At 46.5% G+C, this 22,770-nt stretch overlaps 1 protein-coding gene across 2 annotated transcripts in view; it reads left to right on the forward strand.

The window, feature by feature from the left end:
* ITGAM (integrin subunit alpha M) overlaps nt 1–22,229 on the forward strand; it is a 37,087-nt gene extending 14,858 nt beyond the window's left edge. For both annotated transcript variants that reach the window (XM_072942994.1, XM_006201331.4), the window contains exons 6-30: nt 1,532–1,662; nt 2,105–2,250; nt 2,953–3,106; nt 4,133–4,283; nt 5,498–5,571; nt 7,484–7,613; nt 7,885–8,027; nt 10,681–10,821; nt 10,914–11,123; nt 13,579–13,709; nt 13,804–13,967; nt 15,800–15,954; nt 16,045–16,176; nt 16,348–16,421; nt 16,611–16,752; nt 16,848–16,970; nt 17,539–17,618; nt 18,506–18,589; nt 18,890–18,965; nt 19,475–19,582; nt 19,762–19,845; nt 20,008–20,121; nt 20,207–20,308; nt 20,529–20,639; nt 21,107–22,229. In XM_072942994.1, the coding sequence (XP_072799095.1) occupies nt 1,532–1,662; nt 2,105–2,250; nt 2,953–3,106; nt 4,133–4,283; nt 5,498–5,571; nt 7,484–7,613; nt 7,885–8,027; nt 10,681–10,821; nt 10,914–11,123; nt 13,579–13,709; nt 13,804–13,967; nt 15,800–15,954; nt 16,045–16,176; nt 16,348–16,421; nt 16,611–16,752; nt 16,848–16,970; nt 17,539–17,618; nt 18,506–18,589; nt 18,890–18,965; nt 19,475–19,582; nt 19,762–19,845; nt 20,008–20,121; nt 20,207–20,308; nt 20,529–20,639; nt 21,107–21,178 (3,032 nt within the window). In that variant the 3' untranslated portion in view covers nt 21,179–22,229. The remainder of the gene's footprint in view (nt 1–1,531; nt 1,663–2,104; nt 2,251–2,952; nt 3,107–4,132; nt 4,284–5,497; nt 5,572–7,483; nt 7,614–7,884; nt 8,028–10,680; nt 10,822–10,913; nt 11,124–13,578; nt 13,710–13,803; nt 13,968–15,799; nt 15,955–16,044; nt 16,177–16,347; nt 16,422–16,610; nt 16,753–16,847; nt 16,971–17,538; nt 17,619–18,505; nt 18,590–18,889; nt 18,966–19,474; nt 19,583–19,761; nt 19,846–20,007; nt 20,122–20,206; nt 20,309–20,528; nt 20,640–21,106) is intronic.
* Nucleotides 22,230–22,770: the final 541 nt, after the last annotated feature.

Below are 22,770 nucleotides of genomic sequence, written 5' to 3' on the forward strand. Positions count from 1 at the left end.
CCACTGTTACCAGTTTCTCATGGATTCCTCTGGGGGTGCTCCATGGATTTGCTGACATATGCACCCGAATACTTCACTTAGGACCATAAATGGTAGTGTGCTGCACACACTGTATTGAGATTCTTTTCACTTAGCACATCTTTGAGATTTTCAGAAAATTTCTAGCTAATCTTCTCTGTTTATTTTCCATATAAATGTTTGAATCTGCTTATCTATTTTTAAAAAAGCCAATACTTTTTCTGGGTAATTTTATCCTATTTTTTTCACTGATAATAAAGTCAAGTTGACCTTTCTTTCTTGTAGTATACAGTTTCACTAATTTTAAGATATGCTTATATCTTCCCCCCACAGAAAAAAAGTACATCTAAAATTTTTTTTAAAAACTGCCTCCAAAATCTATAAAGTAAATTAGTGGTAGCCTAGGGATGGGGTTGGGGGGCAGTGAAAAAAAAAACGAAAAAAAAAAGATATGCTTAGATTTGTGTAAACACCAACACGAACAAGATACAAAAGAATTCTTTTACCCCCTAGAAAAATCCTTCATGCTGTCCCTTTCTACACTGGACTTTTAAACAATGGCTTGCATGAACCATGTGGGTCCACCTATATACGGATTTTTTTTTTCTTTACTAAATTCATGCTACAGTACTAGGAGATCTGAAGTTGGTTGAATCCACAGATGCAAAATTGTGGATACAGAACCACGGATATGGAGGCCAGACTGTAAATTTATAGGCTTTTCAGCTGCACAGAGGATGGGGGCGTCTAACCCTTGTGTTGTTCAAGGGTCAACTGGATTTAGAAAGGGACTAATTATAAAGAGGTGACAGAATCTAAAGGAACTAAAAGGGACAGCCCAGGGACCCAGGATGAACAGCAGCGGAGCTGTTGCCACGCTAGGCTGAGGAGCCAGGGAGAGAAAGAAGTTCCCAGAATCTGGAAGGAGAGTGTGTCATGGGAAGCCCGTGTCATTGAGAGGAGCACTGACCTGTGAAGGAGCACGGCTGGCCCAAAGCAGCCTAGCTGGGCGGGCGCCGAGGGGAAAGCACTCGGATCTCACTCTCCCCCCTCCCTCCAGTCTCCTGCTGAGGCTCCCAGTTAGGCAAACACAGCTAGAAGCCAGACGGTGAAGGAGACCTGCTGACGTGGTCCATGTGGGCTGAGCTCCAGAGAGGGGGAAAGTAGAAAGTGGATTTGGGGCTGGGAGCAGAGGAGGGGAGGACACCCAGCATACCTTTATACGTGCTATTCCTTTCTTCCCCTGTAATTTATTTCTCCCTTTGTATTTCTGGCAAATTCTCTCTCATGTTTCACGAGGTAGCTGTGATAAAACCGCTTTCTGCGACAGCCTTGAGCAGAATGAACTCAGTTTCTCCATCCCGCTTTGTCCCATGGTTTTACTTAACTAGGAGCATGGCTTGCGTCTTGTTTTTCTTTCATTCTCGTTGCTCACCAGAGGGCTGATGTGCAAAAAACGAACCCCGGGTCTCTAGTACTTAATCAATTTCATGTTCTTTTCCCTTTTCCCCAGGGTGCCCTCAGCAGGACAGTGACATCGCCTTTTTGATTGATGGCTCTGGTAGTATCAACCCAAGAGACTTTCAGCGGATGAAGGACTTTGTCTCAACTGTGATGAGTCAATTCCAAAAGTCCAAAACCTTGGTGAGGGCCAATGGGTAGGTTAGGGAACAGCCTGTATAAGGCTGGCAAATATATGGCAACCAGGCTGCCACATGTTCCCTTCCTGTTGGCAGGTGATGCCAAATTGCCAATTGATCATCATTTTCTTTCATGATTTGCTTTCCTGCTCTGTCTGGATGCAGACTCAGCATTCTTCCAGCCCTCTGTCAAGCAGGCAGACTCACTGATAGGGGTTGGCGTGGGAGATGAAAACCACATGTCATCTCTGGCTGAGTTCTAGTGCTGAGAAGTGGGAGCTGATAGTCAGTCTCTGTCCTGATGAGGCAGAAGGTTTGGGGACAGTGTGGAATTTGGAGGAATTTGGAGGCTGGAGTGTTTCAAGGTTTATGGAGGGCTTGCCGGGAGCTGTTTAAGGGGGAGGAGGGGCACCTTCTCCAGTGTAATACGAGGTGCCTGTTCCCAGTTCTCTTTGATGCAGTATTCTGAAGAGTTCCAGATTCACTTCACCTTCAACGATTTCAAGAGAAACCCTTACCCAGAACTGCTGGTGAGGCCAATAATACAGCTGCTTGGGAGGACACACACTGCCACAGGAATCCTCAAAGTGGTGTAAGCTCCTCCCGCTTTGCTTAGGGTGGAAGGAGGAGGTTTTGTTTTGAGCTGAGCTCTGCAGGATGAGGGGAGCTGTTCAGACAGGGCTGGGGTGGAGGAGGGATGGTGTCTGGCGTGTTCATGAAATGCAAGTTGTGAGGAAAGGTGGGAGTAAAGCGGGAAAGTGAGGGGAAGGCTGGAGGGAGGCTAGAAAGATCAGCTGAGGCCAGGTCACCAAGGCAACTGAAAAGCCAGCGGATCCATTGAAGATTTTAAGCAGTGGGGTGACGTCACCACATCTTGTTTTGGAAAGTTCATTTTGTTCTGTGTGTGTGTGTGGAGGCAAGAGTGGGGACTGGAACAAAAGTGCAGGAAGAAGAGCTAAACAGCCATTGTGTCAAATCAGGAGAGGTTTAATGAGGGCACAATTAAACTTATTAATTTTTTTAAATTTAAAAGGAATAATACTCTGTTCAAACAAACAAACAAACAAACAAACAACCTACACCAAAGAATCTGAAAGCAATGAGGCCTTCCCCTCTCTCCATGCTCTCCTGTTCTCCTGCTGCCCTTCCAGGTCCTGGCGCAGCTGCGTCTCAGTGGGAGCCCAGGCCCCAAACTAGAGAGGGCCCAGTTGCATCTGTAACTGCTGATGTTCCTTCTCTAGCATCAAGTGCATCTCTGCTCGAATTTAGCTTTTCCCTCTTCTTCCCTGGACAGAAGAGAACTGTTTCACAGCAGCAGAGGAGCCAGAGAGAATGCCCTTAAGATCCTAGTTGTCATCACAGATGGAGAAAAGTTTGGTGATCCTTTGGAGTACAAGGATGTCATCCCTGAAGCAGATAGACGTGGAGTCATTCGCTATGTCATTGGGGTAGGAAATGTGGCTCCCCGGCCTGATGTTTCCGTGGAGGGTTTCTCCTTGGATAGACCCTCCTTTCAGTTTGCAAACATCAGTCACATCAGAGTGGCACAAGGGCCATAACTGCTAGCGCATATGCCCCTGTCTCCGTGAACTATTGTCATAATGACCCTATGTAACCAACTATCCCTAAATTCAGTGGTTTACAACGGTAAGTGAATCTGTGGGTCAACTAGGCAGTTTTTCTGGTCCCAGCTGGACTCATGCATCTGTAATCAGCAGCAGCTTGGTTGGCAGCCCCGCTGATCTTGGCTGGGCTCTCTCCATTTCCGAGGGTCACCAGCCACGTCAGTCTGCTGGGCTGGAACAACAACCTGGGGAACTTGGCTCTTCTGCTCCCTGTGTCTCATCCTCCAGTGGGCTAGCCTGGCCGTGTCCTCGAGGTGAAGGCAGAGGAACAAAAAGAGCAAGTGGAAATACCACAAGCACTTTTTCAAGCCTCTGTTTGTATCGCATGTGATAACATACATGGGCTAAAGCAGTACACGTGACTGAGCTCAGAGATGATGAGCGGGAATGGAAACCCTGCCAGGAGGAGGAGGGCACAGCACAGCTTTGGGGAAGGCGCTTGGATACAGGGATGCGTAGAGGGTTGGGAACATCAGTATAATCAAACTACTGCTGTATCTTGTATGACATAGATACAGGAATCATCAAGGGGGCCTGGTCTGGCGAGTAGCAAACACCTTCATACAAAGGAAGAATCTCCTCTCCTTCTGAGAGAGGTCAGTCCCACACCGGGAGGCCTGGCACAGCAAATGGACCAAAGGCTGGATTTCAGCTCCAATTTCTCCCTTGACACAATGTAGAGTGTACAACCTGCCCTACCATACCTGGCAGCCCTGTCCCGCGGGCTTTCTGGTGCATTCCTTCCTTGGACAAACATTGTTTTGGTTCTTTTCCTGTAGAATTGTCTTTGCTGGAGGAGAGTGGTTCCCCTAGAAAGTGTCTGATTCGGCCTCTGTTTGTTGGTAACAGGTGGGTGATGCCTTTAACAGTAAGAAATCTCGCAAAGAGCTTAATACCATCGCATCCCAGCCGTCTCGTGATCACGTATTCCAGGTGGATAACTTTGAAGCTCTGAAGACCATTCAGAACCAGCTTCAGGAAAAGATCTTTGCGATTGAGGGTGAGCTAAGGTTTTGTAGTTCCCGGAGCAGCTCTAAAGGCAGCCCCTCACCCCCCAACATATATTCCCCTCTAGAAACTAGAACCTCCTTGCCCTTGTTATCCTGACCCTCGGCATCAACTCTCTTCTCGCTCCAGTTCCCAGCAACTCTGGTCTCACTTGCTCAATTCCTTTGAAATGGAAGGATCTAGACTTTTACCTCTAATTTTCCAAGTCTTGGCTGTAAGCTGAGGATTGGAGGGTAGGGAAACCAAATCCCACACAGTGTTTTCCCCCAAATTTGGATGTGTTGGCAACATTTGTCTGTTTGGTTCAATGCTGTATCCCCAGTGCCTAGAATAATGCCTGGTACATAGAGAGGGCTCAATAAATGCCTGTTGAATAAAAGAATTTAAAAACAGGGGGAAGTTCATATACAGTCTGGATTTGTGCTTCTCTTGAAAATTTGGAAGATTAGACACCTTGAGGACCACATTCTTTTTGAAAAAATTATTATTTAAAAAAAAATTTTAATTGAAGTACAGTTAATTGCAATGTGTCAGTTTCTGGTGTACAGCACAATGTCCCAGTCATGCAAATACATACACATATTCATTTTCGTATTTTTTCATTAAAGGTTATTACAAGATATTGAACATAGTTCCCTGTGCTATACAGAAGGAACTTAAAAAAATCTATTTTTATATATAATGGCCAATATTTGTAAATCTCAAACTCCCAAATTTATCCCTTCCCATCCCCTTTCCCTGGTAACAATAAGATTTGTTTATTATGTCTGTGGGTCTGTTTCTGTTTTGTAGATGAGTTCATAGTGGAGGACCACATTCTTACCTGGCGAAAATTAGCTGAGCCAAATAGCCACCATCCCTTTAAAAGGGGTATAGGCTAGATAGGTAACAAGGATATACTGTCCAGCACAGGGAATTACAGCCATTATACTAGTAACAACCTGTAATGGAGTATAATCTGCAAAAATTACTGAATCACTATGCTGTGCACCTGAAACTAACCTAATATTGTAAATTAACTATACATCAATGAAGAAAAAAAGAAGAGATGCATAACAGAGGAAATGTGAAAAAAAAAAACAAAAACGTGGGGGCCTATGGCTCCCATCTGAGTCTCCCATAGTCTGGCCGCCATAGTATTTGAGTTTCTTATTCCTGTTCTAGGCTCTTCTACCTTCTGTAATGTAGAACGTTCTTCCCTCACAGGTACGCAGTCAGGAAGTACCAGCTCCTTTGAGTATGAGATGTCTCAGGAAGGCTTCAGCGCTGTCATCACCTCTGTAAGTGGTCTTTTGTTTAATTGGTGTTGGGGGGTGCTAGATGAGGGGGAAGAAGAGGTGCAAGGATCTGGGGTCTCTTCTCTGACGGGTACTTGCTGGGAGGCACCTCTTTGATGGACAGTGGTGGCCCCTTCTCTCTTCCTTGTCAATCCTGTTTTTTTTTTTAATTGAGATGTAATGGACATATGAAATGATAGTATCTTCAGGGGTACAACATAATGATTTGATGTACGTATGCAGCATTACAAAATGATCACCACAGTAAGTCCAGGTAGCATCCGTCACCACACATATTTACAAAAATGTTTTTTTCTTGTGGTGAGAACTTTTAAATTTTATTCTTGTAGCAACTTTCAAATATACAATACACTATTATTAACTACAGTCACCATGCTGTACCTTCAGGATTTATTTACCTTATAACTGGAAGTTTGTACTTTTTGACCACCTTCACCCATTTTTGCATCCACCCCTGCCTTTGGCAACCACCAGTCTGTTCTCTGTGTATGAGTTTGTTATTTTAATTTAATTTTATCATTTTAATTCTACATATAAGTAAGATCACACAGTGTTTGTTTTTCTCTGTTTGACTTATTTCAGTTAGCATAATCCTCCAAGTCCATCTATGTTGTCACAGATGGTAGGATTTCCTTCTTCTTAATGGCTGAATGATATTCCATTGTATACATATATACCACATTTTCTTTATCCATTTATCCTTTGGTGAGTACTTAGGTTGCTCCCATGTTTCAGCTATTGTAAATAATGCTGTAATGATCATGGTTGCAAATATATTTTCAAGTTTGTATTTTCATTTCTTTTGGGCATTTACTTGGAAGTGTAATTGCTGGATCTTATAGTAGTTCTATTTTTAACTTTTTCAGAAGCCTCCATACTCTTTTCTGTAGTCTCTGCACCAATTACATTTCTACCAACAGCGTACAAGCTTTCCTTTTTTTCCACATCCTTGCCAACACTCTTCATTTCTTCTCTTTATGACAGACATTCTAACAGGTATAAGGTGATATCTCATTGTGGTTTTGATTTGCATTCCCTTGATGATTACTGATGTTAAGCACTTTTTTTTTCATGTACTTCTTGGCCTTCTATATGTCTTCTTTGGAAAAATGTCTCTTCAGATTCTCTGCCAATTTTTTAATCAGGTTAAAAAAATTTTTTTGAATTGTGTAAGTTCTTTTCATATATCAGATATTAACCCCTTATTGGATATGTGATTTGCAAATATTTTCTCCTGCTCTGTAAGTTACCTTTTCATTTTGCTTATGGTTTCCTTTGCTAAACAGAAGCTTTTTAATTTGATGTAGTCCCACTGCTTATTTTGTTTTTTTGGTGCTAAATCAAAACAAATCATCACCAAGACTGATGTCAAGGAAATTACCACCTATGTTTTCTTCTTAGAGTTTTATGATTTCTGGTCTTATGCTCAAGTTGTTAATCCATTTTGAATTGATTTTTGTCAGTAGTGTAAGATAGTGGTCAAGTTTCATTCTCCTGCTTGTGGCTGTCTAATTTTCCTAACACCATTTATTGAAGAGACTGTTGTTTCCCTGTTACATATTATTCACTCCTTTACTATAAATTAATTTACCATATATCTGTGGGTTTATTTCTGGGCTCTCTATTCTGTTTTATTGATCTATGTGTCTGTTTTAATGCTAATACCATACTGTTTTGATTACTGTAGCTTCTCAATATAGTTTGAAATCAGGAAGTGTGGTACCTCTGGCTTTGTTCTTCTTTCTTAAAATTTCTTTGGTTACTTGGGATCTTTTGTGGTTCCATACACATTTAGGATCGTTTGTTCTACTTCTGTGGGCAATGCCATTGGGGTTTTGTTAGGGAGTGCATGAAAACTCTAGATTGCTTAATTCTGTTCTACCTTCTTTCCTAGAATGGTCTCTTTCTGGGCACTGTGGGGAGCTTTGACTGGGCTGGTGGAGCCTTTCTGTATACATCAAATGATAAAGTCACCTTCATCAACACAACCAGGGTAGATTCAGACATGAATGATGCTTACTTGGGTAAGTAGAGAGGGCAGGGTTTCTCTAAGAAAGGGTCAGAATATGGCCTAAATCGACTAGTGTAGATGACCTTGGATCTTTTACAAACCCTTAGGATAGGTTTAAAGACAGAAATTTCAAAGTTTCATTTTCATTATGTTAACAAACAGGAATTCAGTGCAGGGTCCTCCCACACATGGGGCTGGCCCATTGCCTCTATTCAAGGGATAGGCCTGCTGGATCGGGGGAAGGTCTCTGGGGGAAAGCCCTTCTCTTAGTTCACTGTCTTCAGGTTACGCTGCTGACATCATTTTGCGGAACCGGGTGCAAAGCCTGGTTCTGGGGGCGCCTCGGTATCAGCATACTGGCCTGGTGGTGATGTTCAGACAGGATACTGGTGCCTGGGAGAAAACCGCCGATGTTAAGGGCAGCCAGGTGAGTGCAGAGTGTGTGGGGCATGGGTCCTGGGTCCTGGGTCCTGAGGGCTTCTAGGATGGGCATCACTGGGTGCCGAGTGTGGCAGAGTTATGTCAAGGAGACTTCAGAGGGCTCTGAGTTGGAGAGCTGTGGGGCCAACCTTGCATCTGAGGGTGTTGTGTTCTAATAACAGTAAGTCACAGCACTTGACCTGTACAGAGCTCTCTACAAGTCTACCTGTACACAAAGCTGGTATCTGACTAGTACATAACCAGTATAGCCATATTAGTTATTAAAATATTGAAATAAATTCTCTACCTGTCAATAAATAGCTGCTTCCCCGAGACATCCCCACCCCGCATCATGTTTTCTGGCCCCTCCCCCAGTACTCTTTGATCTTACCCATGATCCTGCAGCTGTGAAGTCAGGCGGGGCACCTCAGGGGACCTCTGGGACCCACTCCAGCTAAGCCTCGGTCAGTGCCTGAGCAATCCCATATTTTGAATATCACCCCTGCAAAAGCAGAGTGGTTGCATCTTAAGTAAGGCATCTTCCATGGTGTGTGAAGCAAAAATCTAGTCAGAGTCATCTTTGCAAATTCTTGAAATAGGACTGCATTCATGATATTGTGCCTGTAGTTCTGTGTGTATTCCTTTAATTTTCATTAGTGGTTTTCTTGGGCCTGCAATTAATGCATCATATGTGAATGAAACCACTTAGCTCTGACACCTGAACGGCTTTGTCAAAATTTTTGGCCAGGAGTCAAGTTCTCCAAATGGTCTTTCCATAGGTTTTTAACCAACACATATTGAAGGTTAGTGGTGTCAGTGCCCGCAACATATAAGGGGGTGGGGGCGGAGAATGTGTAAGGGAATTCCAGGAGGTCAAGTATGGATGTGATGCTACTTTCTCTGTTTTGTGTGTGTGGTCCAGGATCACATGGGGAAGGCTGGCTCCCAAGGTGGTCAGCACCCCCCCCCATCCCCAGATATTATATACGCAAATTACAAACCAGGATGATAAATACTTAAATTGGGGCAGTCTGAGAGCAAAGGAGAGGGGCACCCACACAAGGGCATTAGGGAAGGCTTCCTGGAGGAAGTGACTGTTAAAGTAGAAGAGCTAGAAAAGTGAAGAGCAGGGAAAGAAAAGGGTCAGAGGAAGGAGACAGCATGAGACAAAATTCAGAATGTGTGTGTACCGGGGTGGGAGCAGTGTGGGAGAAAACTCTGGGAAGAAGGGTAGGGAATAGACTGATCTCAAATCTATCCACTCCCTCCATTTCTGCTGCCATCAGCCTGGTCTAGGCCATCAACATCTTTCCTATGGACCGAGCAGTAGCTTCCTTACTAGTCAGTCTCCCTAAATCCCATGCTGCCTCCCTCCTCTAGTCCATAGAGAGAGGGTGAACTTTCTAAATGGGCAACTGTTTATATCAGTCTTCAGTTTAAGACCCTTTGCTGATTACAGCCCAATATCCAATAATGGTTTAAAAGTTCTCAACCAAATATCAGCAAATCGAACCCAGCAATCTATAAAAAGCATAATGGATCATGACCAAGTGTGATTTATCCCAGGAATATGGGCTTGTTCAACAATGTTGCAGAAATGGACAAGCTGATTCTAAAGTTCATATGAAAATGCAAGAGACCCAGAATAGCCAAAATAATCTTGAAACAGAAGAATTAAGTTGGAGGATTTACACGTCCCAATTTTGCAACTTACCACAAAGTTTAAGTAATGAAGACAGGTACCAGCAGAAGAATAGACCTTTAGATCAATGGAATAGGGCTGAGGGTCCAGAAATAAACCCATGCATCTATGGTCAATTGATTTTCAACAAAGGTACCAGGTTCATTCGATAAGGAAAAAGAATCTTTTCAACAGAGTTGCTGGGTCAACTGGACATCCACATGCAAAAGAATAAATTTGGACTCCTACCTCACAATATACAAAAATTAATTCAAAATAGATCAAAGACTTGAGTGTAAGAACTAAAGCTATAATCAGCTTCTTAAAAGGAATCATAGGTGAATTTTTGTAACCTTGGATTTGGCAACAATTTCTGAGATATGACACCACAAGCACAAACAACTAAAGATAAAATAGATAAATTGGACTTCATTAAATTAAAAACTCCTGAGCATCACAGGATACTATCAAGAAAATGGAAAGAATGGGAGAAACTATTTACAAATCATATATCCGATAAAGGTCTAGTATTTAGAATATGTAAGGAACTCTTACAACTCAACAATACAAAGATGAATAACCTCATTTAAAAACGGGCAAAGGATTTGAATAGATATTTCTGCAGATAAGACATACAGATGGCCAATAGGCACATGAAAAGATATTTGACATTATTAGTCATTAGAGAAATGCAAATCAAAACCACAATAAAGATATCACTAGAATGGCTATTTAAAGAAAAAAAAGAAAAATAACAAATGTGGGTGAAGATGCGGAAAAATTGGAACCCTGATACATTGCTGGCGGGAATGTAACATGCTCCTCTAGCTGCCATTATATTCAAACAAGGATTTATCACGAATTGCATAGAGGATCGCATCTCCTCCAAAGGATTTTCTGCGGCTGGCTTGAAAACCACAGGGAGAAAACCGCCACACTCTGCTTCAGAGGTATGCGATCCTGGCCTTATCTCTTTCAGATTGGCTCCTACTTTGGAGCCTCCCTCTGCTCTGTGGATGTAAACAGAGATGGCAGCTCTGACCTGGTCCTCATCGGGGCTCCCCATTACTATGAGCAGACTCGGGGGGGCCAGGTGTCCGTGTGCCCCTTGCCCAAGGGGGTGAGTGGCTGATGGCCCCTTGTCTGGGTGGGGTCTGGGTGTGGGTGGAGGGGTTGCCTGGGCTGGGACCTGACACCGGTTTTGTTTGGCAGAGGGCTAAGTGGCAGTGTGGGGCTGTTCTGCGAGGGGAGCAGGGCCACCTCTGGAGCCGCTTTGGGGCAGCCCTGACAGTGATGGGGGATGTGAACGGGGACAAGCTGATGGACGTGGCCATCGGGGCCCCGGGAGAGCAGGAGAATCAGGGTGCTGTCTACCTGTTTCATGGAACCTCAGGACTGAGCATCAGCCCCTCCCACAGCCAGGTGAGGCCCGATCACTGTACCTGTCACAGCAACAGCCTCTGTGCTGATCTGTCCCTTTCTAATTCAATGTTTGCACAGCTGCCTGATCAGTGCTCCCAGTAACCCTTTTCAGAACCTTCAAAAATGACACACACTTCACAGAAAAGATTCATTCTTACTACAACTATAGGAGGTACATGGGGCCATCGTCATTCCCACTTTACAGACGAGAAAATTAAGGTACAGAGGTGATAAATGGTAAGCTGAAAGTGTTAGGATGTAGCCATTCCTTTCCTCTGAATCTCTGTCTTGGTAGGATGACTAGTAGTCCTGATTTGCCCAGATCTGTCCCCGTTTCAGCACTGAAAGTCCCACAGCTCAGGAAGCCCCTATGGTCGGCCACCCCACCAGGACCTCATGCTTCATGGACTTGTGACTTGTGCAGTCACGCAGAGCCCCTCTCTCAGAAGGGCCCTGTGCTTGGGTTAATGCTCTGCTCTTGCCATCTCGAAATTCTTAATACATTTTGAACAAAGTCCTACATCCTTTTTCCTACTGGGTCCTGCAAATTATGTAGCTGATCCTGACAGTTAGCCATTCAAAATGCTAGTCAGTACAACTGGTTTCCTCCCTAAAGTGGCTCCCTGTTTCCTGCTGGATGACATCTGCTGTCTGGAGGAACCTCCACGATCTGGATTTCTCCCCACCACAGCCCGCTGAAGCCATCCAGTCTTCTGGCCTCTGGTCTCTGGCTTTGTTCCATGCTCACATTTTTCTTACGTCCTTTCTCTCTCCTGCCAAATTCTTCACCCCAGAGGTTCAGTCCTACCAACACTTATTCTAAGCATCACTGCCTGATGTACTTCTTCTGTCTGTGTCATGGAACCTCTTCCCACAGTTGTGTGAATATTGTAATTATGCTTGTTTTCATTGGCACCTGTTGTTTCTCTGTATAATGGGAAAAACTAGAAGGCTCTAGTTTTATTCTATTTTATTTGCAAGAGGTTTACACACTTGTGCAAATTTAAACATCTAAGGTAAACAGTGAAAGCCCTTGCTCCCTTCCCTTCCCTGCACCGGAACTCACTCTGAAACAGAAAACAAGGGTAAGGGGAGAGTCCACACACCCACCCAGCCCCATCCACAACTACATACCCACACCCCCGCCCCCACCCAGACACACACCCACCCAGCCCCCCTCACCACCACAGGCTTTGGAAAGAAAAACAGATGCAAAAAGGATCATACAGTTCTAATGTTCTACTGTTTGCCTTTTTCACTTGCTCTTTTCCTATGATTGTGGGTGGGAATGGTCAGTGTTTGGACAGGCAAACATGCTGTGGGTCTCCCAACTACCATAGTATATATATTTATTTATTGTTTATTTTTAATGGAGACGCTGGGGATTGAACCCAGGACCTCGTGCATGCTAAGCACACACTCTACTACTGAGCTATACCCTCCCCCCGGGGGTAATTATATTTATTTATTTTTTTTATTTTTAATGGAGGCACTGGGGCAACTACCATAGTATATAATTTCAAAGCAAAACTTCCCAACAGAATATGATATATTTTTCTAAAAAACAGTTTGTGATATAACGTACGTGCAGTAAACATGCAAATCTTAAGTGATGAATTTTCACATCTGTGAACCCGAGTAAGCGCCTCCCAGATTAAGATATAGCACATTTCCAGCGTCCCACACTTCCCTCTGCTTCTTGTCAGTTGACGAGTGTACATGACCTAGGACTCACCATTTTAAGCATTAAGTGTACACATAACATTAATGTACACATTAAGTGTACACGTCAGTGGCACTAAGTACATGACAAAATCACCATTAAAATTTCTTAACGTACTTGGCTGTTATCCTTTCAGTGTTACTATTGCACATCGAGTCAAAACTGATCTGAATGGCTCGTTATGAAAAACAGCCATTTCCACACCCACACTGTGATCTCCTCTTCATTTCCCCTTCTCTCAGGACAGCACTTTGAGCCCTCTCAATGATTCTCCGTACTCCCCCCAAATACGATTATTTTGCTTCTTCTTGACTTTTGTTTCCATATTGACTTCCCACCCTGGAAGGGGGAACTGAGCTCTCTTACAGACCCGTCTTATCACATATTCACATGCCTTCCATCCCACTTCCCCTTCCTTAAATTTATAGGATATTTTTGGTTAGATTGGCGTTCAGTGTTCGCATGACCCTGACCATGTAAATGAGATTCAGCTGAGTCAAGTAGTATACTATGTCACTTCCTTCCTGTGAAACTTTTTGTTTTCCCTGGAAAACCCAGATAATTCATGAAAACTTTGGGTATCATCTCAAGGCTGTGATTTAAAACCTGATCCCTGACTCCTTGAGAAGCTGTGGGAGATGAGACTTGAGTGGAGCCCAGTCTCTCCCTGGGTCGCCTTGGGAGACTGAGTTCTTTCCCATCCTTGTCTCCCCTCCTCTTCACTACCCTCAGCGGATCGCAGGCTCTCAGCTCTCCTTCAGACTCCAGCATTTTGGTCAATCACTGAGTGGAGGCCGGGATCTCACAATGGATGGACTGGTGGACCTGGCCGTAGGGGCCCAGGGGCACGTGCTGCTGCTCAGGTGAGAGCCTCTTTCAGAGCGCACAAGGTATCTTCTTTTTAAGGAGTGGCTTTGCTGTATGAAGGCCTCTGATGGCCCTCTGGTGTCCCACCAGGTCCCAGCCTGTGCTGAGAGTTGAAGTGACCATGGAGTTCACACCCCGGGAAGTGGCAAGGAGTGTATATGAGTGTACTGAAAAGGTGGTGAAAAGCCGGAGGGCTGGGGAGGTCAAGATCTGCCTCCAAGTCCGCAAGAGCACGTGGGACCGGCTAGGAGAAGGTGAGGCTGGGTGGGTGAGGCTCAAGAGCTTAAATGACTGGGGACATTGATGGGTGGCCCAGAGTGAAGTTGTCACAGGCTCCAACAACCTTTTTCAAGCTTGGATGGAATGAACAAGTGGTTCCTCTACTGGGTGAGGAGGCCCAGGAAACCCCACCAAAAAAGTGAGCACGTGGCATTCCCTTACTTTCCTGGTTCTCCAGCGAACAAAGGGCCCCACAGTTGTAAACTAATCAGGGTTTTTTTTTTTAAACTCATCGAAAGGGGAAGTTGAGTTGATGACCCCAAACACAAATTCACAAAGCATTCAGGTATACATTTTATCACAACTAACGACTTCCTCCCTTGTTTCTATTCTCAAAGAGTGGCACTGTGCTTGGGGTGGAGATGAGTAATGGTGGTACTAGAGAGAAATGGGGTGGGGGTACAGTTAGCTTTCTAGCAGTAATCTTACTGAGCTGAGGAGACAGCACTCAGAGTTTGGGGCAGGCAGCATGGCTAGAAATTGAGAGCAAAGTCTTGGAGAAGAGAGAATTATAGAGAGGGTGTCCCCAGATCTACACAGTAATTCCTCTCAAGTCACTGGCCGACTCTTAAGCCATGCATATCCAGGCCAATGCTCCCAGAAACTCAGTGGATGACAGCAACTGTAGAGCTAAAGAGGTGAGCAGAAATTCAGCAGCTTTCCATTGCTAGGGAAGAAGAGATTTGAGAGGGGCTTTGAAAACCACCTTGGTCCTTCTACTGGGACATGCTCCGTTGAGACCAGCAACCAAGAGGAACAATAGACAATAGACCCACAGGTGATTCAGAAATTAAAGTTATCAGGTAGGAATTTTAAAAATAACTACAATGAACATCTTTAAGACGATAAGGGAAATGAAGAGCTTCATAAGAAACCTTGAATTCATAAAATGAAGTTAAATGGAAACACTAGCACTGAAAAATAAACTGAATGAAACTGAGAATTCAATAAATAGATTTAACAGCAGATTAGAAGCAAGCAGATACACATCACTATATATAAAATAGATAAACAACAAAGATTTACTGTATAGCACAGGAAGCTATAGTCAATATCTGTAATAACCTATAGTGGAGAAGAATCTGAAAAAAATTCATGTAACTGAATCACTTTGCTGTATACTTGAAACTAACACAATATGGTAAATCAACTATACGTCAATTAAAAAAAAGAAGAAGCAGTACAGAGAGTTAGTGAACTGGAAGGAAAATAAATTGAAAGTACCCAGATGAGCACACAGAGAAAAAAGGATGAAAAAAATACAGAAAAAAATTATAAGAGACATATGGGACATGGCAAAAGATGTAACACACATGTAATTGGAATTCCAAAAGGAAGAGAGAGAGAATAAGAAAGAAGCAATAGTTAAAAAAAGATAGTAAAGAATTTTCTACAATTGGAGAGACATCAAGATTCTCTACCAAATCAAAGCAGGATAAATATAAAGGAAATCATAACTTGATACATTATACTGATGCATACAACATTAGACATTGTACCATATCAAGGCACAAACTGGTCAAAGACAAAGAGAAATGTTAAAAGTAGCCAGGAAAAAAAAAGGTACTTAATTTTCTAGTATGTAACAGAATAGCTGCTATTCACTGAGCACTTACTATGCGCTGGGCTCTATAATAAATGCTTTATAGACACGATTTCATTTTCACCACTGGGATGATAAAAAATTATTATCTTCAGTTTAAAAATAAGAGACACCAAGAGGTCAGCTAACATGCTCAGAGTCATCCAACTGGGGAGCGCAGGAGCTGGAGGCAAAGCCAGGCACCTTTCTTCCCTGCCCCTGCAGGAGATACCCAGAGCAGCATCACATATGACCTGGCTCTGGACCCAGGCCGCCCACATTCCCAGGCCATCTTTGATGAGACAAAGAACAGCACGCGCAGGCGTATGCAGACGTTGGGGCTGAGTAGGAAGTGTGAGACCCTGCAGCTATGGTTAATGGTGAGTGGGTCAGCAGGGGTGGTCCTCCGAGTATGGGGTGGGCTTGGGAGGCTGAGGAGGGCAGACCACCAAATCCCCACTATCTCTCAGGACTGTGTAGAGGACTCAGTGACCCCCATTGCCCTGCGCCTCAACTTCTCTCTGGTGGGGAATCCCTCGCCCTCTTTCGGGAACCTCAGGCCAGTGCTGGCTGTAGATGCTCAGAGACTCTTCACAGCCTCGGTGAGTCCAGGAGTTGGGGTCCTGCAGGGGCCTGGAAGGGACCAGAGGCCATAATGATTGGAGCTCATTTTATTTCATTTCACATAATTTTCTTTCAATATTTTATTTTCTTGTTTCGTTTCATACCTTTTTGTGATCTCCTTTCTGTTTCTCATCTTCTATTTTTGGCAGTTTCCCTTTGAGAAGAACTGTGGTAATGACAGTATCTGCCAGGATGACCTCAGCATCACCTTCAGTTTTATGAAGTGAGTTTCTGGTCCTCATTCCTACCTCCAAACCTACCCAAGGGAGTCTGGCCTAGAGCAGCTGCTTCAGAAACGTTTGCGTGGCTGCCTCCTCCACTCTCTCCAAGTGTCCATGCCTCCTTCCCGTCAGAGCAGACTTGTTGCAGGAAAGCCCTCAGCATCTCATGGCCTGGCTTGTTCCTTCCACAGCCTGGACACCCTGGTGGTGGGTGGTCCCCGGGACTTGAACGTCACGCTGACTGTAAGAAACCAGGGCGAGGACTCCTACAGAACTCAAGTCACCTTCTTCTACCCGTCTGGCTTGTCCTTTCGGAGGGTGTCAGGTGCCCAGGTAGCCAAACCCTTCTCAGGCTCTGCCTGACTTTCCTTTCCCCGTCCCCATGGCTGGTGGCTGACATCACCACCTCGGCCTTGCTTGCTTTCCAGAACCAGCGCTCACAGAGGTCCTGGCGCCTGAGCTGCGAGTCTGACGTCTTCACTGGAGGGTCTGGAACCCTGAAGAGCACCCCCTGTAACATCAACCACCCCATCTTCCCAGACAACTCAGAGGTCAGGCTGCTGCCTTTCCTCCTTTGTCTTCTGCATTGTTCTCCTTTTCTTCTTCTTCTTTTAAAGTAGAGGTTTCTTTTTTCTCGAAAAACAGCTTTCTTAAGATAAAATTCATGTACCATACAATTCGCCCATTTCCAGCGTACAGTCCCCGTGTCTTTCAGTATGTTCACAGAGTTGTGGTTCCCTCAGTGTGATCCATTCTAGAGTACTTTATTATCCCAAGAAGACGCTGCTCGCTTAGCAGCAGCCCGTGTCTTCTCATCTCTCCCAGTGATGGGCAGCCACTGGCCTTTTTTCTGTCTCTAGATTCACCTATTCCAGATATTTCGTATAAATGGGATCATACACTGTGCAGGCCTTTGTGACTAGCTTCTTTGACGTCGCATCGTGTTTTCAAGGATCATCCATGTTGCAGCCTGTAGTAACACTCCAATTCTTTTTCTGCTGAATGATAGTCTGCGGTATGGATGTATCACATGTTATTTATCCATTCTTCAGGTGGTGGACATTTGGGTTGTTTCTTCTCTCTTAGTCTTGTCACTGTCTCTCCTTTCTCCAACTCCAGGTCACCTTTAATGTCACATTTGATGTGAACCCTGATGCTTCGCTGGGAAAAAAACTGCTTCTCAAGGCCAACGTGACCAGGTGTGCTCTGCCCAGCCTCCCGCCGGCACCCTCCCTTTTGAGGCCCCCGTCACCTGCTCAGGTGGACCGTTGCCCTCTCCTCAGTGGTTCTCCCTTCAGCTCATTCATTCACTCAGCGAACACCAGCTGAGCACCCACCATGTGCCAGGCGTGGTGTCTAGCGCTGGTGGGACTGTGGTGGGTGAGACAGTTGTGGTTCCTGCCCTCACAGAGGTTATGATTTAGTGGCAAAGGTGGACAGGAAAGCTGATGATTATGACACAGCATGAAATGAACAATGTCCAGTGTTCTTGGCAGCTTAGTGTTCAGAGAAGATTCCCGAAGATGATACATTCATGCTGTGAGTTAGCCGAGCAAAGGCACAGATTGAAGGTGGGCATGAAGGCAGAAAGAAGGCAATGTGTGCCAAGCAAGTCCTGGAGACTGCAAAGACCAGGCTGTGTTTGAGTGCCTAATGCAGGATTTAAGGCATTGGTTAGGAATGGGCCGTGTCATAAAACAAGTGATGGGGGCCACCGGGGAATTTGCAGTTTAACTTGAGGGTGACCTGCTTACATTTGTATGCTAGACAGCTAGACAGCTAGACAGGCCACTCCCCCGGAGGGCTGGGGATTGGGGTGGGAGTGGTTTTGAATTCAGGGGACCAGTGAGAAGAAGGTGCTGCTAACATCCAGGCGAGTAGAGATGGGCTGGGCTACGGAGGGGCAGCCCTGGTCTTTCTGAACAGCTCTGTCTCCTCTGTTGGATTTAGAGAACAGTGTTTAGGATGCAGGGAGGAGAGGACTTGTTGGTCGGTTAGAGGTGGAGGGAGAGGAAGAAGGAGAAGGAGAAGGAAAGGCTGACTCTCAGTTCTCAAGAGCTGGTCGGAACTCTCTGCTTCCCTTCAGTGAGAACAACATGCCCAGGACCAACAAAACCGAATTCCAGCTGGAGCTGCCTGTGAAATATGCCATCTACGTGCTGGTCAACAGGTGCTGGCTTCTGGGGCTTTTGCTCTGCCTTCACCACGGGGCGGATGTGGTCCACTGCCTATCTGTGTGCGCGGGTCTGTACACGTGTGCCTGGGTGTGAATCTGAGGCTGTGAGCATGGTGTGTACTTGTGCGTGCGTGTGTGTGTGTGTGAGGGGTCCAAACTGGCACGCTGTGTGTCGGATACACATCGTCCCTGCACACTGTCCCACTCGTACCCCCTTATACCCTTAGGCTGAACCCCTCTCCCAGGACACCCTTGATGTTCTGTCCTCCTGCCCCTTCTTCTTTCTCCCACCAGCCTCGAGGTCTCCACCAAGTATCTCAACTTCACAGCCTCAGAGAATACCAGGCACATTATAGAGCATCAGTATCAGGTGGGGAACCGAGAAGGAGCTGGGGAGGGAAATCAAGATGATGGGGACGTGGAAGGAATGGGGGGAAGCCTGCCTGAGGAGCCTGCTTTGTGCCAGGCTCGTTTCCAAGCTCGCTCTGACTCTGCACACACAAGCACACACTTATGTTCTGTGTGTATACATACATATGGAGGTAACTCACTTTATCTTCATGACGACTCTGTAATGGAGGCACGCTCATCATCCCCAGTTTACAGATGAAGAAACTGGGGCTCAGGGAGGTTAACAGAACATGCCCACAGTCTCAGTCCCCTTAAGTGGAAGAGCCACTGTAGGAGCAGTCTGTCTGGCTCTTGGATGAGTGTTTAACCAGCACACTCTCCTGCCTCCCGGAGAGCATCAGGAGGTGGGCGCCTGGGGTCTGCGAGGCCTTATTCAGCACGCGGCTGTGGGGAGCAGAGAGCTGACTCTAGTTGCTGGTGGGGCGGAGAGGCCAGAGCCCTCATATCTGCCCCTTCCCCCCGACACAGTTCAACAACCTGGGCGGGAAGAAGCTCCCTATCAGTGTGATCTTCTGGGTCCCTATCCGGCTGAACCAGATAACCGTGTGGGACCGGCCCCAGGTGACCTTCTCCCAGGTAAGCCCAGCCAGACCTGAGGAGTGGGCCCAACTCCTCCCTCCTCAGCCCTGTTCCTTCCAAAAATCGCTTTTGTTTCCTTTGTTGGCTCGTGGAGCCATTCCCGCCCCTCTCCTGGACCAGCCCATCTGGCCTCCTGGAGGGTGGACCCAGGAGCCATCATTTATCTCTTTCCTTAGAACCTCTCCAGCAGGTGCTACACCAAGGAGGTCACCCCACCGCGCTCCGACTTCCAGGCAGAGCTGAACAAGAGCCCAGTACTGGTGAGAAGAAGCCTGACCACCCTCGGGGCTGCGTGCGGACTCTGCGCGGTCTGCCCCTCGGGCCCGGGACCGCCTCTCAGCTGAGTGGGCTGAGCACACGGCTCGGGGTGTTTTCTGCACCTAGCTCTCTCGGCCATCTGTCTCCTCTCCTCCCTCCCACAGAACTGCTCCATTGCTGTCTGCCAGAGAATCCAGTGTGACATCCCGTCCTTCGGCGTCCAGGAAGAATTCAGTGTCACCCTCAAGGGCAACCTCTCATTTGACTGGTACATCAAGGTGTGTGGGGGCCTGAGGCTCAGCTGGGCACAGACCTGCTGTGTCTGGGGCCGCGGATCCAGCTCCCACCATCTCTCTCCCCTAGACCTCACATAACCACCTTCAGGTTGTGAGCACAGCGGAGATCATGTTTGATGACTCGGCGTTTGCCCTGCTTGCAGGACAGAGCGCATTTGTGAGGGCCCAGGTATCTGCCTTGGACACCGAGGGACCATTGGAGGGAGGAGAGGAGGCTGGACTTGGGGGAGAGAGAGAGAGAGGTGGGGAGGTGGAGTGAGGGCTGGGGTTGGGGGGCTTAGGGAGGGGTTGGTCATTGGGTTCAGGGAGCACACGAGATCTGACTGGGGAACCCCTAGAAGTCCAGAATCTTTCTCCCCTGATGCACCCCATCCCCCTCCCTGCCACAGACCGAGACCAAGGTGGAGCCGTACGAAGTACACAATCCTGTACCGCTTATCGTGGGCAGCTCAGTGGGCGGGCTGGTGCTCCTGGCCCTCATCACTGCCGCCCTGTACAAGGTATCCCCTTGGGCTGCTTCCTGCCCATCCCCCTCCCCTCGCTGCTTCTCACCCAGCAGCTCCTTCCTGGGTTCGACTCCCAGCAGTGCTGCCAGCTGGGTGACCTTGGGCAAGTCCCAGAGCCTCAGTTTCTTCAGCTGTCAAACGAGACCAGAAATACCCATTTTGTGAAGATAATTGGGTTGGTATGTCTAGAGCACTTAGAACAGTCCCTGGTACAGAGTAACCACTATACAAGTAGTTCTTCTTCTTAATATTTTATTTTATATTTCTTTGCTCCTTTTCTTCCCTTTCTTCCCCAGTACTGATGCCATCTCCCTCCCTGCCCTACTCCCCCAGGTCTCTTCTAAGCTCTGCCATGTAGTTCTTTGTGTCTCTCGGTCCCTCCGTCTCCATTCCTGGTCTGCACTGCCACTACCCGCTCTCCTGGCCTCCGTGCCCTCACTCCTCTGCCTCTGCCTCCACAGCTCGGCTTTTTCAAACGGCAGTACAAGGACATGATGAGTGAAGGTGGTCCCCAGGCGGCTGCGCCCCAGTGATGGCTCCTTCACCACCGAGTGGCCTCTCCTGCAGCAAACAGGATGTGGTTGGGCCAGTGAGCGAGCAGGTCCCCAGGCTACTGGACAGACACATCTGTTAGGAGACCGGGGCGGGGACATCTCACTCAGGAGTGAGCAACCTGTTTGGGTTTCCATTGGTGTGTGTATGTGTGTGTGTGTGTGTGAGTGTGTGTGTGTGAATTGTGTATGTGGTCCTGATGTCTTTGGCATGGGGACAAGGGCCTTCAGCACCACGTCTTGGGCAGAAGGGAATTGCTTGGGCTTCCTCATGTGTGGGCGAAGGTGCCACTGGTCCTTCCTCTGGTACAGAGGTGCTGGCAGCTCATGTGGGCGAACACAAAGGGGAACACAGCACATCCTCCCCAGGCTGAAGGAAGCGAGACCTCCTTTTGTGGGCGAGCATGCAGGTCTGCAGGGGTCTGTGCAGCTGGGGCTGAGTCCACACAGAGAAGCCATGGTTGAACCAGGGTCTGGCCAGCCATCGGGAGCCTGTCCAGCCTGCCCTGCACTAGAGCTGATAGGTCCAATGAGCAATGGTGCACCTCCCTTTATATATTCACTTATTTATTATTTCAGTGCGACTTTTGTGCTTTGAATGGATAAATCTGCCCATAGTACAAAAATCCAAAGATGTGCATGGATATGTGGTGAAAAATCTCCCTTCCATCCCGGTCCCTGAGCTGTTCAGTTCTCTCGTAAAAGACAGTCAAGGTTATGTGTTTTGGGGTCTCCTTCACAAGGATTCTAGGCATATACAACACACAAACACACACACACACACACACACACGCTTTTTTTTAATGGCAGCACACGTTATTTATACTGTTTTGCATCTTGCTCTTTCCAGTAATGTAGCTCAGACATTGTTTCATACCAAGATGTAAAGTACTTTTTCATTCTTTTACATAGTGGCACAGTGGTCCATTGTGTGGGTGGATCATAACGTCCTTAATCAGTCTCCCTTTGATATATTATTTCCAACCTCTCACAACGACAAGCAATGGTGAATTAATAAATTGAATGTGTGTCATTTTTGCATATGTGTAAAATAATATATAGGATGTATTCCCAGAAGCTTGGGTTCTCCCAGAAGCGAACCTAAGAGGAGAATTTGAGTGGAAGAAGCTTATTTAAGGGCGGCCCCAGGAAATACCAATGAGGGGGTGGGACATGAACTGGGGAAGGAAAGGCAGCCAGTAAAGGCGCGTATTATCAACAGAGGTAACATGAGCTCCTGGAGTGTAAGCCCACAGGAGAGGCCTGGGAGACTAAGTAGAACACGCACTTCTCTACGCTTCCCACCCAGGAAGGGAAGGAGCCGGGGTATATATACACCAGTTCCACACAGTTATTGGTTGAGGGCTGCTCTTGGTTGGGAGGGAAGTGTTAATCCCCTGGCACTTCTGGCTGGCCCTGAGTGTAGGCAGAGCGGGCTCTGGTGGCCAGAGAAAGGGATACAGATTGCTGCCAGTTGGAAGTCTAGCAGATGAGCATAGCGGCTGGCAAGGCCCACAGGGATCTGGGCAAGGCACCCGCAGCGCTTACTACCAAGAGTGTGTGCAGGTGAAGTT

Source organism: Vicugna pacos, chromosome 18, assembly GCF_048564905.1.
Source record: "Vicugna pacos chromosome 18, VicPac4, whole genome shotgun sequence".
Classification (NCBI taxonomy): Eukaryota; Metazoa; Chordata; class Mammalia; order Artiodactyla; family Camelidae; genus Vicugna; species Vicugna pacos.